The following is a 15,478-nucleotide window of genomic DNA, read 5'->3' as shown; positions in this document are numbered from 1 at the left end:
ATAATTAAAATGAATGGGCAACCCTATCTATCTATCTATCTATCTATCTATCTATCTATCTATCTATCTATATATCTATCTATCTATCTATCTATCTATCTATCTATCTATCTATCTATCTATCTATCTATCTATCTATGATAAGGTAAGATAAAATACGATTAGATTAGATTAAAACAAACTGTTTATTTGAGAAGGTTCGGGAAACGTCTCAAACTAGAGCCGATGATGACGTAACCGGGGGCGTGACCTATGGCGGAAGTGCAGGTGGATCATTGAGTTCCGCTCGTAGAATGTAGAACGTCAATTTTACGCAAACAGAAATCAAACATGGCCCTTAACAGCAATCATTCTGAATCTGGAGGAGTTATCATCAACAACAGCGAAAGGTATTCTCGCGAATTCAGACTCAGTGATTGTAACTGCGTTATAATTTTGTATTGAACCTATTGAATTGATTATTGTATGTTATGTGTTCTTGTATGCATACTAATATGACTAGTATGGTCTACACGGTGTCATGTGTTGGATAACATCGCGTGAACCGTTAGATCACTCCCATTCTATTCAATTTGCAATGTAATCCGATTGTCTGCCGTGTATGTACTTATTATATGCAATATTATGTTTAAAAAAATAAAATTTAAATTCATATTCAGTCAGATAAGTTGCTATCTATTATAAAACATGGATCTTGCGCAGCTTTCTTAATCATACTATGGCGAAATCTGAGCCTATGAATATTCATTTAGTCAGGCCCCCTCTTGTATTTCAGCCAATCACAGCCAGGCCTACGAGTCGAATTCTATGTTACTTAATTAGTATTAATGAGCTAAGCCCCCGCCATAGTAGGATTAGTATTTCTGTTGTGAACAAGTGCTGTGTGTAGTCGCGGTAGTTCAACAATAATCTTCTTAACCTTCTTCTAAGAGAAATGACATGCTCTTACACTGTTTCACAATAGCTTGATCTTATTACACAACTGATAAAGACTGAGATTATAGCTAACTCCAGGAATGACATCATATTATCTCTAACATTTCAAAAATAGTATACAAGTAACGTTAAGTTACCCAAATATTTGAAATAGATTTGATACCGCGTCTGATATGGTCTTTTCATTTATTTTAATTTCCTCTACATTACGTTATTTCTTCATTACTCTTAAAATAACCGTCTTCGTTACACTTAAATAAATCTTAAACTGTATTTCCTAAATTACTTCCACAATATTAATTAACTTTTATTATTATTACTTTTATTATGTATAATAAAAAATATATGAATGTATATTTTTAATAGGTAATTTTTATACATGTATATAATATATATTGTTAATTATAGATAACTATTTTAACACTAGAGACAAATGACCTTTGTCTGATGCTGGTATTCTTGAAAACTATAAACAAAAGTCAAGGACAAGCTATTTGGATTAAAAACATTAAATCATATTTCAGCAGAACCACTGAAGGTGGTTAAAAAATAACTAGGTGTAGGATTGATTAAATTCCACTCAGAACATTTCACAGATAATTACAATTAGGGGTGTAACGATACTCGAATGTCACGATTCAATACATATCACAATACTGAACTCACAATACAATATTATTGCGATACTCCAAGACATATGATAAAAGGTTAACAAAAAATGTTCTTTTGATTAAATACTAAATTTGATATTACATTGGGGGTGTAAATGAATAGGCTTGAACAATGATGACACCAGAATAAAAATTTTCATGATTCTGAAGCTGAAAATACAGAATTATTTTAGGCGAATATGCTTGCACTCTGTCACTGGCTAGATATATTTAAAATAATGATACCACTTTTTACTGGTAACATAAGACAATTGGCATTATCAGGACCCACAAATATTCCCCCATTGCATTATTATACATTATATTCAACATTATATATTGTAGTTTAATGTAGTACTGACTCAGAAACTTGAATTTTTTCTCACATGGCAATTTTTATTTTGGGTACATATTACATATACATATGTAATATACCACGATACATATTGTCACTATCCACGATACATATTGTTGCATTTTTGTATTGCGATATATTGGGACACGATATATTGTTACACCCCTAATTACAATGAAACGTGAAACACATTGAATTAAGCGTGAAATTGTAAAGACTGAAATAGTGTTTTAATGTAAAATGTACTCTATTTACTTGTTTTATTTACAACTTTGAAAAAATATTTTTTTTACAGTGTATTAGTGATGGCAAAGCTGGCTTTGATCATGTTGGCACAGAAAGTGTTGACTTTATTAAACCGAATGTGTTTTCCTACAGTGTCTTGATGTCATATGAGAATGTGGAGCTGGTGTTCAGTGACGCAGAACGCTTGCCAGAACCCTTCAGAAAAAGCAAGAAGGGAAGCATTTACCTGACACCTTACAGGGTATGTGATGCAAGAAAAAGAGTTTAGAAAAAATAAAAAAATAGTACATAATCTTTAAACAAATTGTAATATGGTAAACAAACCCCAAACCTGAGCAATCCATTGTGGAGTAGATTGGCCTTTATAGTCTTGTGATTGGCTGTAGGATGCATCTGATACATACAGTTTTGATATTTGGTCTTTCTCATTGGTTTGTGGTCAGTTTTCAGTTCTCTACACTATGATCACTATTGTAACTGCTCGTGTGGTTGGGTCTTTAGGTGATCTTCTTGACTAAAGGGAAGGACCCTCTGCAGTCTTTCATGATGCCCTTTTATCTTATAAAGGGCTGTGAGGTCAAACAGCCAGTACTTGGCGCAAACTACGTCAAGGGCACAATCAGCGCCGAGCCTGGAGGTAAGAACACCGAACCTAAATATAACACTGCTGCTGTGAGGAAGCAGTGAGGGAAAAAACTCAATCACAGTCCAAAACTGAAACGAAATAAATATACGCCAATGCCGACAGTCACCAGATTATACAGCAAGTCACTTCACAGATATTCTGATTCTGATTCAGCATGTTCAATCGGAGAAAACAAACTCCAACCGAAGCCAACAGAGGTAAACACTGATCCGACAAAATGTGTCTGTTATCGTCTGTCGGCGTCTTCAAATAAAGAGTAGTCAGATCAGAATCAAGACTCTTCTTGAGTTTTCATTTGGATAATCTGAAGGAAGTATTATGGAAGTATTATCCTGGTTTCAGGTAATCTAAAGTCGTGTACTCGTGGGAAAGTAAAGAAGACTATAGCATACAAGTACACTAACGTGTGTAGGGTTGGGTATTGTTTGAATTTGAATGATTTTGATACTGCTTATTGATTCCTAATTTCGATTCCAATAATGTAAAAATAAAAACTTAAAACTATGAACAAAAATCAATAGGCTAAAAACAATTACACAAGGAACTTTTGCCTGTGGTTTAAAAATACCATAGTAAAAACAACTAGCCTAACTAATATAAATTTCAAGCTTTATTTAAAGACAAGTAAACACTCAATAATTAAAAAAATTAAATTTTTGAAATCGCACAAATAATAACAACTTAACAAATATACGATTGAAATAAACAGTGTTTTAAGATTTTCAGGTACAGAAACTGTAATCAAATGTAAAATAACACTGCACTTTATTTTTTTTTAAAAAGCATTACAAATATAGTTACAGAAGAGTGAATTTTCTCTCTTTTGTTGTTTGATTAATGTTTTTATAGAGACGGCAGCAGGAATATTAGGCTGCTGTCACTTTAAGAGCTGCACGGATCCAATACACTGTTACAAGTGTGTTTTCTTTGTTAACAGTTTACATTCACTTAAGAAATAACTGACTGCGTTTACGAGGATATTTTGAAATATTTTTGTGTGTATTTGTCTGTTCAAGTGTAAAAAGATGCTTAAGAGAGCTTCAGGAACAGTATGAGAGGCAGTTTTCTTTGCGCGCATTGTTTTGGATGTGTGTGCAGAACAGAAAACAGCGTGCGGGTCTTCTTGTGCCTGAATGGTTTAAAGTCATATTAAAATGCACTCAAATGAATCGATAAGATAAATCGAAATGCACGTGTCTTATCAAATCCACAGTTTTTGGAAATTTGTAACCAGTTCTCGATATCCAACCCTAAAAGTGTGTTTCCATCCCTGTTCCAGGTGGCTGGGAAGGTGCTGCAACCTTCAAGTTCATCTTTTCTGCTGGAGGAGCGATTGAGTTTGGACAGTACATGCTACAGGTGGCAGCACAGGGTACGTTTGTTTTGGACATTTTAACAGTTTTAAAGGGGCATTCGGCAACTATTTCAACTTAATAAAACCGTTTAGAAATCATTTGGATGGTTTAATAACCTGTTCTGGTGAGAATGGTGACTTTCCCCGCTCCCCCCAGCGTTCCCAGGCGGAAAACCAACCTGGCAACATGGGGACTAACGTCCAGGTAAGTTGGAAATAGGAAGTCTCGTGAGAAGCGAGATCGAGCGAGAAACACAAACTGCTTTATGGCAATTCGACATAAACACACTTTGTAGGGCAAAACGCGGAAGTGAGTTAGCATTTTAGCACTTCCGGTTTCCTCGCCCTAAAGTCTATGGGTTTTTTGAATGGGTTTTTGCTAAATCGCCTGAAATAAGGTCTGTGGTTAACAAAGCCTCTAAATATTTTCACGTTTTGATCTATGACATAAAACACACCAGTTATAACCTGCTTGTGGTTTTTTAAACTTTATTGTGTCTGCTTGTGTTTTTTAAAACTTTATATAGGCTTCAAAATGTATAAATTTTGGATTAACTTGTAAAGATTATCTCGATAGACAAAACGTGTAAGGGTCACAACTCTTTGTTGAACACAGATCTTATTTTTTGCGATTTGCATAGCTTTTCGATCGAGGGAACCCATGCGCCGCTGACTTCCATTTTGGCCTACAAAGTGACGTCATAACTTCGGCACTCTATTACCCACCTCGGTAGACACAGCTCCACACGATAAAGTTGTCCGGCCCCGATAATAATAAATGCACATGAGCAGCGGTAGAAAGCGGGAGGAGGGGCCGCAAGTGAGTTTTTTTTACGACAGTGTTGTGAAATATACGCCTCACAGCTGTAGGGGGAGCTCGTTCAGAAAACATGCGACAACAAAAGTGAAAATCAGCGAAGAAATAGCAAGAGTTGCCGAATGCCCCTTTAAAATATAATTTGATTTAAAAAGACACTCTTTTTAGCATCAAACTGTTGATTTGATGTGGAAGCATTACCTTTAGTCTCTCTCATTCATTTCAGCATCCAGAGGGCAACCGGTGACTGGAAATTTCGGCTGTCCTTACATGGCGAACGGGGCGTACGCCTACCCTCCGCCTCCTCCTGCTAATGGCATTTATTCCGGACCCGCTCCTCCTGGATACGTCTTTCCTGGACCTCCACCTCCAGGTAATAACACAACTTATCTTTTCATGCAGATACACTGCTAAATAGTGCATTGAAACTCTCTGCTGTACCCTTGGGTCCTGTAGGTGGCTCCTGGTTTGATGGACCCGCAGCCTACATGCCTCCTCCCCCATATACAGCTCCAGTGGACCAAGCTCCTCTCGACCCAGACCTGCCCAGAACCCCTGCAGGTATGAGCTAAAACTAGCTTTTCCACTAGCTAAAACTCCACCAGTTACAGACGAGCTGTTTAAGATGTCACTACTGTTTTACTGACTTCTTGTTAATTGATTCCTAATACATTTTTGCTCCCATTAAAATGACTGTAATTATTGTTCTAGCGGAGGCAAAAGCAGCTGAAGCTGCAGCGAGTTCCACTGCCACTGCTTATGCTCCGATGCGGGTGTACCTGCCGGAGGTGAGTTACCCAACCCGTTAACCATGCTTTTTAATATAACCAGTTAACAGTTCATAAAACCAAGTTAACTGTGTTAAAGTCAATATATAACTAGGTCCAACCAGTTCACCAAGTCTATCCTGTTAAAGTCCCCCTGTAATCAATAATTTTATCCATTAAAACTCATCTTTGATCACCAAAATTACATATTTAAAAGTTTTTTCCTTGAAAAAAAATCTTAATGTGAATATGCAAATTAGCCCCGCCTCCACTCACTCACACCAGCTCAGAGATCCACTCCTTGACGATCACACGTTGATCTGATTGGTTACAATGTCGTTTGTGACGTCAGAAACAGCCATTTTAAACCGCGTTTTTGAGTCTGTCTTCGGTTCACTGCAGTTGTAAGGAAAAAATACTTAGCAATGCTGTTGACTTATGAATTTACACATGGTTTGTCTTAAAGCACATTAGAAACATTACATAGACATTTAGACAACATTAAAAGCTCGATTTTCACCACAGGGGGATTTTATCAATCCATAAATAAATAGCCAGGTCCAACCTTTTAACAACCTGTAAAGTTCATATGCACCAAGTTAAATGTGTTAAAGTTCGTATATAAGTAGGTATCTGTTAACCAAGTCTATCCTGTTAACATTCATATATAAGCAGGTCCAACCTGTTAACCAACCTGTTAATAGGTTAAAAGTTCCTGTTAGTTAGTAAAAGTTTTAACCTGTTAAAAGTTCTTATATTACTAGTTTCACAGTTTACCAAGTCTATCCTGTAAACAAAGTCCACATATAACCAGGTCCAACCAAGTTCATTTAAAATAAAGTTCATATGTAACCAAGTTAAATGTGTTAAAGTCCATATGTAACAAGGTTTAATCTGTTAACCAAGTCTATCCTGTTAACCAAGTCTATCCTGTTAACCGTTGTATACGTTATAACCAGGTTTAACCTGTTGCTCAAGTCCAGAGTGCAGAGCTGCATCAAAGCAAAGAAAATATTTGGGTAATAATTTGAGGATACTGTTGTTTTTTTTCTGAAGGACAAACCTCCTCCCTACTCCCCACCCGATGACAAGAAGAACCAGTAGACGCGTGTCTGCAGCGAGCGAGCGCACATCCTCTCCTCTCTCCTCTCCTTCATTTCATCCTCTCACCGTCTCCCGCCACAGTGAACGCCCACTTAAACAGACTCGGCGACTGGGGCTCCAGTAGGAGGCATTAATATGACCTGGTCTGTGTAGAGGGACGAGAGAGACACATGAATTAAACAACTTTTATGAATTCATAGCTCGTGAATGAAAGGGACCTACTGTTAAGATTTCCAGCCGGAAAGAAAATCCGACAGTAAATGATTGAGCTTTTCTAAATTTATTTATGACCTGATTTTGTATAGATTGATAGATCGAGAAGTATTTTGCTAGTTGCACAAGAGTTTAGGACAATTAAGGCCCAAAAACGTGAGTGTTCTCATTAACACGGCTTTGTGCATCCGACTATATTACGGTAGATGCAAGATCACATGAGCTTCACTGGCTGTTGCTGCCTACTTGTTTAACAAACACTCAAGCAGTCGTCTCAAATGCCTTTAAAAATGAAACACTTCCGGACACTTATTCGCTGCAAATCAATGTGAACGCTCCTCTACTGCGCATTCCGTCAAATGCATCGCTTAACTAAAACTTTTATTGTGCTGCGAGTTCCACTTTGGCTTCTTTTGGAGTAATTTTCAAAAATGTAATCAAAACAACCGACCATGCTGTATCTAAAATCACCTTCACTACATGTTCACTGCAAAGTATATCCTGATGACGCTCGTTTCAGACCGTGTTTCCTGCAGCAGTGTGTACTTGTCTTGGCGTCTCTGTAGCATGCAGCAGTTAGACTAAAGATGCACTTTAACCCTTCATGCACCTTCAGTCTCGTTTATGGATTCATCTTTTCCCTAATTTATTTAATTATACAATTAATCAGTTACGCATGGTCTTGACTGTATTGTTATTTGAAGTGTATTTTATTAAAGTAAACATGTACACAAGTGGAACGATGCATTTCATTTGAGAATATTTTATGAATGACTTGTGTTCATTAATTATGTACCCAATGTCCAGGGATTCAAAAGCAGACAAAGGTCACATTAATCAGTAAAAGTCTCTCAGGAGGGACCAGACGATACAGAATGACTTCATTATTCCCAAAGGATGTGCTTTTCCAGTTTTCCATTCACTCATGTAGCCCAAATGGCTTGTGCAAGTCATTTTTCACATATTCAAACAATCTCCCAATATTAAGCACAATTCTCCCTTATACTAGTTAGTGCATAAAGTCAGACCTCAAGCACGCTATAACAGGAAGGAGTTCACTTAATTGATCCCATAACGCACACAGTGCTCAAACACTCATGGTTCCTTATAGATTGGCTATGTTCAGAATAGCATATTTTTGCTGTATGCATTATTTATACTGTGCACACACAAGTTTGCCAACAAAAAAAAATACTGTATACAACAGAGTAAACTGAAAAAGACACTGCATCCCATACTTTCAATTAAAAAGTAATAAATGAACCGCAATCAACTTTGTTTTTAATACATCCTTCTTGACAAAATAACCTCATTTAGGTATGGGATAACTTGCAAAATTAAAATAGCAACAAGAAAAGCAGTATTATTGTTGCATAACAAATAATAGTGTTTAGTATATGGCACATAGTGTGCAGTATGAATTCAGCAGTATGCAAGTACTCTATTCTGAACACAGCCAATGGCGATGAAATTAGAGTTTATGACTAGAGTATTAGAGTATGAAATTTAATTTCATAATTTAAGATGTCAGTATCTGAAATGTTAAAAGATAATGACCGAAAGATAGACACATTAAACTCTGCAAAAATAAAATACTACTAAAACTGATACAGTAGAAATACATACAAATACAAAATCACTACTACGAGAATCCTATCCAACATGAAAACTAACACATGGAAATGAACACAACATAGATGTTTGTCCTCCGCGACTGCAGGGGAACAGATCTGACGCTTAATATTTAAAAACTAAAAATATGAATCCTAAACTAGAGCGGATACAGCAGATAATAATTGTGATGTCTCTTGAACACAACATAAACACAAAGTGCACATCTGGCCCTTAAATGCAAACTCAACTTCTTAAAAGTTCCATAATTTGGCCACAAGTAAGAATATGCCAGAAACACACCTTACGAAGTACGTGAACACAGATGTCAGCGGATTTACAATAACACTGTGAAATATGATTACAGTTTAAAATAACTTTATTCTATTGCATTATCTTTTAAACTGTCATTTAGGCCTATTCCTGTGATCGAAACTGAATTTTCAGCATCATTACTCCAGTCTTCAGTGTCAAATGATCCTTCAGAAATCATTCTAATATGCTGAGTATGAAATATGCAAATAGAAAATGGTTATTTTAAATTGTAATATTTCACAATAATACTGTTTGGTATTTTTGATTAAATAAATGCAGCAAATGCAATAAATGCAGTTCTAAAACACAAAAAAATATTGATTATTCCAAACCTCTGACCGGGGTTGTATATTGTGCAGTATGCATATGTATATATTGTTATAATATATGTATACATGATGTATACATGACTATGAGAAAGAAAAAAAAAGAAGAAAAAAAAATATATAAGTGCTGTCAAATCTAACATAAAAGTTTGTGTTTACATAATATATGTGTGATATGCCAGCAGCCATGTAGCCCAAGACTGGTCGCACACTGAAGCTAAGCAGGGTTGAGCCGGGTCAGTACCAGGATGGATGAACTTCTGGAAACCAGGTTGCTGCTGGAAGAGGTGTTAGTGAGGCCAGCAGGAGGCGCTCACCCTGTGGTGCGTGTGGGTCCTAACACCCCAGTGTAGTGATCGAGACACTATACTGTCAAAGAGCACCATCCTTCATATGAGACGTTAAACCGAGGGCCTGACACTCTGTGGTCACAAAAAAACCCGGCATCCTGGCCAAATTTTACCAGTGGCCTCTGTCCATCATGGCCTCCTAATCATCCCCATATATATATATATATACTAATTGGCTTCATCTCTCTGTCTCCTCTCCACCAGTAAGCTGGTGTGGCACTTTGAGTGCCGAGAAAAAAGCGCTATATAAATGTAATGAATTAATATGTATGTGTGTATATATACTGTATATATATTTATTTATGTGTGTGTATGTATATATACAGTATATACATACACACACATATATTATGTAAACAAACTTTTATGTTAAATGCAATTAATCAAGATAAATCAATTTGACATAATATATATATATAGATATACACACACACACACACACACAACTATCATTGATTATTTTTCAGGAAATATCTTAACTTATGACTGGCACATCAAGCCAGTGCAGCAAAAATCATCTGTGTTCACGTACTTGTGTGAAGTATAACTCTCCACAGATCAACCAGAGCTTTAACAGCACCATCCCAGAGTAAACCCTGAGCTCATCAAATCTCATCACAGCTCAAAAACACGAGGACTAAATGATGGTGAAGGAAGGCCACACGTCTCAGGTCTGGCTACAGTAGGGATGCATCTGTTTCCTCAGGACCAATCCTGTACCAGCGTACAAATGTTCAGGCTCTCGGTTCACAGAGCGTAACAGTGACGCCCTCCCCGATCCAGCAGGCCGGGAGCAGGGCTTGTGTAAACGCGCAGTGGAAGGCGTGCAGCCGGACCTGTCCCTCGCCGTAGTAGGTCAGCGTACCGGCCTCGTAGTCCAGAAGCATGCCGATGCGCAGCGGCTGAGCGTTTAACTGCAGCTGTCCCGCGACGGACTCCTTGCAGCCGGCGTGCCACGCGCTCAGCTGCCGCTCGTCCAGCTGGAGGCTCCACGACAGCTCGTTCATCCCCACCATGCAGCGCTTGCCCTTCTCTTTGCGCGGTATGTTCGGGTACGTCACGCCCACGTAAGCCCACGGTTTGGACACCTCCAGCTCCCAGTAATGCTGTCCGCGAGTGAAACTCTGGAAACACAACACCTGCCAGGTGTGGTCGAAGCGGGACTCGTCGGCCGGGACGGGGCGGGGCCCAGAGGTCAGATGCTCCGCCCTCCTGTTGCTTTGGGAAAGGCGTAAGTGAGCGTTGGCGGTACGAGGGTCAAAGGTCAGGTTGCAGCGGTCTGGGTGAAGAGAAGAATTGCAATATATGAGACTGAGAAATAATAGATAACCTTTTCCACACTGAACTGTCATACATATGATATGATATGATATATGATATGAGCGTACATGCGTTTAGCCCCTCCCTCTCTGCTGGATATGATGGAGTTGCAGGACTGGGAACAACAGCCAGAACTGGCCTCTTATCTTGAGGAGAGCCTACGAGAAAGACAAAGAAAAAGCAATGCTGATCAGATTTTAAGCAAACATTATTTTTAAATAATTTACTTAAATAATTACTTATTTATACAACTGTGTCATTGCAATGTTCATGACTGGTTAAATAAATGTAAATATATATTTAAAAAATTTAAATAGAAAAATATTAGCATTACTTTGGAAATTTTCACAAAGAACATTAATTTTTTTCAGTATTTGAAAAAATGTTTCAGTATTTTTCAGTCTCCAAAAAAATGTGTACATTGAGATATCAACCAAATTTAAAAAAATATTGTGATGTATTACATACATATTTTTATTTTATCACACACCTCAGTTTTCATAAACTTGTTGAATGTTCCATTCACATGTAGTTTTATCCAATATTGGATTATACATTACATAGAATTTTTTTTAAATCATGCTCACCATATGTAGATTAAACAGTATATTTTTTCATTACTATGTTCATGACAGTTTTAATAAATTAAATCAAATACAATTAGTAATAGGTTTACCATTATTTAAAATTGTCATAAGGACAATAATTTTTTGTAGTTTTTTTTAACATGAAATTTTCATTAAAATGTCTAAGTATAGTTATACATAGCATTATTAACCAAAAGTGTAAAAATATTGTGAAATACATGTTTTGTTAGATTCTAAAATATACAGTTCTGCTTCTAGTTTACTTACTACTAAGCACCTCAAACTAATCTCTGAATATCTTTGAAAAATTTGATGCTACTAACCTGGCTAACTTTGGCAAATCCACTGATAGCTTGTAAAAAATACGCCTTTGTTCACACTGGCTGACAATAAATAAAAGCTGTGTTCCTCGACTTGTGAAAGTTGCAAAGTACCAACCAATCAGATGCTAGCCATTTCTGTGTGTAACATGCATCAGGCGGTCAGTGTGATCCCGACTCACCCTCTTTCTCCGGTCCTCCGGACACCTGTGTGGCTCTCTCCAGATCCTCACACACGAGCTTAGATACGCGGGACAGGACATCTGTGACGGGGGTCAACTTCTCCTGTGCGCTTACAAGCACATCCACAGGAACGTCACTGAAGCGTGGGACCTCTATGAACCTGGAGTCCTGCATGAGCACACAAACAGCGACATAAACAAACATGTGACGTACATCTGTGGAAACCATTAACAATAAATGGTAACACTTTAGTTTAGGGTGCAATTCTCACTATTAACTAGTTGCTTATTGGCATGCATATTACTAGGATATTGGCTGTTTATTATTCCTTATAAAGCACATATTAATGCCTTATTCTGCATTACCATATTCTTCATTCCTTAATCCTACCCAATATTTAAACTTAACAACTTCCTTACTAACTATTAATAAGCAGTAATTAGGAGTTTATTAAGGCAAAAGTCGCCGTTAATAGTGAGAATTGGACCCTAATCTAAAGTGTTACCCAATAAATAATAATAAAAAATATATACAAATTAAAAAGCAGAAATTTTGTAAAATAATTCATTAAATAACAATAAAAAAATAAATAATAACATTTTCCACAACCAAATGACCTTAGTAGCATCAATAGAAAAGCAAATGGGGCCATTTATTATTATTTTTTGTATTTAATTATTAATGTATTATTTATTTTATTTTGTGAGTCACATCTCTTTAATCTATTAAAATGCTGTAACCTTGATAAGCTGGCATGAAGGGAGGGAACACAGACTGCTGATCTCCTCCTGAAGGGCTACGAGCTGCATGGTTCTCTCATCCAGCGCAGCCAGCCTATCCTCAGCCTGCATCACGGTCACTTCCTGCTGCTGGTCCACAAACAGCTGTGTCACTTCCTGCTTCTCTGCCAACACCTTTATCAGCTGTGAGAACTTGCTGTTCACCCACTGAGACGTCTGCTGGAGTGAGACCTGATAGAGCAGAGGGAGAACAACATGCCATGAGAGGCGATTATATATCACTGCGTCCTTCATCTACACCTATTCTCTTATATATGAATGTGTATTTTTTGGGCATTTATTCTCAAAATTTTAATTTCAACATGCCGAAAAGTATCAAGTCTTACATGTCCTTGTATCTATTTAAAATACAAAACTGTGAATAAGATATGAGAGTTGTGGCAGAATGAAAGTTTTTCTTTGACTTCAATTTTGTATAGAATACTTTATGGTTATTTTATGTTGCTTTTTAGTCCTTATTCAAGCACGACAGCTCTTGGTCACGGTTTGCTTTCATTAAATGAAAAAGTGCAATGTGAATATTCTTCAAAACATCTCCTTTTAGTTATCCATTGAAGAAACGTCTTTCTAACACTTTACAATAAGGTCCCGTTAGATAACATTAATTACTGCATTAACTAACAATGAGCAATACATTTTTACAGTATTTATTAATCTTTATAAGCGCTAGTTAATACAAATACAAACGTCAAATTATAATATTATGTATTATGAATTATATATAGCTTGTTAGGTCCATTAAATAATATTAACAGATACAAATTTTGGTTTTAATTATGTATTAGTAATTGTTGAAATTAACATCAACTAAGATGATTAAATCCTTAGAAGTATTTTTCATTGTTAGATCATGTTAACTAATGTAGTTATTAACAAATGCAACCTTATTTTAAATTGTCACCATCATCTGGTTTTGGAATGATACGAGAATGAGTACATTTTCATTGTTGGATAAGTCTCTAATGAAGGTGGCAATGATAGGAGATGCCTTGCCTTCGCTTTCTCCATGTTTTCCATGAGCTCCAGACGGTTCCTCTCAGTGGCTTCCTGGAGTTTCTTGATTTCCAGACTCTTTTTCTTTAATCCTGCCTGCATACCAAAAGAAAAAGGTGTAAAATATGAATGTTGGCTCATATACAAGGTAGAAACATTATCATACAAATTCTTAAACCGGTCAGCAACAACAAATTTAAAATGGACAAACGATTGAATCTCAAAAAACCTGAAGATCAAAACATTGCACTCTAAAATTAAAGAAAAGAATAAAAAACATATTTTGCGTAAAGAAAACATTGCATTGTGATATTTCCAAATTATTAGTGAAAATTAATCATTTAGTTTCACCCCAAATTCTCATTATTGTAATGCATGTTATACTATTTAAAATATACAGTATTTATGCATCATGGTAGTGTGTTTGTACCTCTCTATTCTTCCGTTCATCTTCCACCAGAATCACATCATGTCCCTTACACTCGACCACAGTGCACTCATAGCAAACACACATGCTGTCGTTCCTGCAGTAGATGACCAGAGGCTTCTGGTGCCGCTCACAGATCTGCTCCGGCTCCGTGTGGACCGAGGCTCCTGTGCACAAATCTCTCTTAACTGGACTGTGTGTGGCGACCACCTCCGATAACACTGACAGAGACACGTTGCGATTCAGCTGAGGCCTCGTTTTGAAGGTTTTGTTGCAAACAGGGCAGTGAAAGTCTTTGTCCTTGGTCTCCCAGAATTTGGAGATGCAGTCCTTGCAGAAGGTGTGACCGCACGGAATGGTCACAGGGAATTTAAACGAATCTAAGCAGATTGTGCACTGCATGTGATCCTCCATCATAAACCTGGAAGCCTGAAAAAAACATAAACAATCTTAAAGACTGCAGAGAAACACTATTGGTTCATGTTGTCACAGAAGATCAGAGACAGACACAGAACGAAAGATAGAAAGATAGATAGACAGTAAGAAATTAGATAGATAGATAGATAGATAGATAGATAGATAGATAGATAGATAGATAGATAGATAGAAGGACAGACAAACATATGATAGACAGACAGATAGATAGATAGATAGATAGATAGATAGATAGATAGATAGATAGATAGATAGATAGATAGAAGGACAGACAAAAAGACGATAGATAGATAACGTTAGATAGATAGATAACGTTAGATAAATAGATGATGGGAGGATGGAAGGATGAATTTGAGCACCTATATCAGTGTTCATGTTTAAGTATAACTGCTATATGTAATGTAAACTGAATAAAATACATTTGACTCATGAATTATAGTCTTTAATAAATGTTAGGTGAACTGATGTGCTGGAAACATCGAGACACAGTAAATAAACAAACTTCACCTGCACCTTCATCACCACTTAATAACATCTATTTTAAAAGCAGATGATTTATTCATGTATCGATAAACTCCTTTACATAAAACTCACAGGATTGTTTACTCATCAGATGCGAAGAAACGTAAAATCCCGATTCCTGCCAAGACGCGCGCTGACTTTCTCATGGGCGAATCTCGTCGCCTTCCATTATGCAGGAGCGCACAGACGCGATGACGTGTA

At 36.9% G+C, this 15,478-nt stretch overlaps 2 protein-coding genes across 2 annotated transcripts; one reads left to right on the top strand and one right to left on the bottom strand.

Annotated features, from left to right (window-relative positions):
* Nucleotides 1–6: 6 nt before the first annotated feature.
* On the top strand, nucleotides 7–7,825 carry wbp2 (WW domain binding protein 2). The gene is made up of 8 exons (XM_077200284.1): nucleotides 7–389; nucleotides 2,320–2,428; nucleotides 2,689–2,824; nucleotides 4,113–4,205; nucleotides 5,231–5,377; nucleotides 5,461–5,565; nucleotides 5,716–5,792; nucleotides 6,828–7,825. The coding sequence occupies exons 1-8, from the start codon at nucleotides 331–333 to the stop codon at nucleotides 6,873–6,875; spliced, it is 774 nt and encodes a 257-aa protein (XP_077056399.1). The 5' UTR covers nucleotides 7–330; the 3' UTR covers nucleotides 6,876–7,825.
* trim65 (tripartite motif containing 65) lies at nucleotides 7,780–15,477 on the bottom strand. The gene is made up of 7 exons (XM_077200274.1): nucleotides 15,350–15,477; nucleotides 14,324–14,749; nucleotides 13,894–13,989; nucleotides 12,841–13,071; nucleotides 12,100–12,268; nucleotides 11,079–11,168; nucleotides 7,780–10,969 (listed from the first exon to the last, which is right to left on the bottom strand). The coding sequence occupies exons 2-7, from the start codon at nucleotides 14,735–14,737 to the stop codon at nucleotides 10,425–10,427; spliced, it is 1,545 nt and encodes a 514-aa protein (XP_077056389.1). The 5' UTR covers nucleotides 14,738–14,749; nucleotides 15,350–15,477; the 3' UTR covers nucleotides 7,780–10,424.
* Nucleotide 15,478: the final 1 nt, after the last annotated feature.

This window comes from Siphateles boraxobius, unplaced genomic scaffold (genome assembly GCF_051911475.1).
Source record: "Siphateles boraxobius isolate OS27281-9 unplaced genomic scaffold, OSU_SipBor_1 46, whole genome shotgun sequence".
Taxonomy (NCBI): Eukaryota; Metazoa; Chordata; class Actinopteri; order Cypriniformes; family Leuciscidae; genus Siphateles; species Siphateles boraxobius.
The sequence above is the reverse complement of the archived record's forward strand: the minus strand, read 5'-3'. Positions and strand labels throughout refer to the sequence as shown.

Coding starts and splice junctions, on each gene's coding strand:
- wbp2 (XM_077200284.1), top strand. CDS start 331: ATGGCCCTTAACAGCAATCATTCTGAATCTGGAGGAGTTATCATCAAC. Junction 390..2,319: donor ATCATCAACAACAGCGAAAG/GTATTCTCGCGA, acceptor GTTTTCCTACAG/TGTCTTGATGTCATATGAGA. Junction 5,793..6,827: donor TGCGGGTGTACCTGCCGGAG/GTGAGTTACCCA, acceptor TTTTTTCTGAAG/GACAAACCTCCTCCCTACTC.
- trim65 (XM_077200274.1), bottom strand. CDS start 14,737: ATGATGGAGGATCACATGCAGTGCACAATCTGCTTAGATTCGTTTAAA. Junction 13,990..14,323: donor ATGAACGGAAGAATAGAGAG/GTACAAACACAC, acceptor TTTGGTATGCAG/GCAGGATTAAAGAAAAAGAG. Junction 11,169..12,099: donor CGGAGGACCGGAGAAAGAGG/GTGAGTCGGGAT, acceptor TCTTTCTCGTAG/GCTCTCCTCAAGATAAGAGG.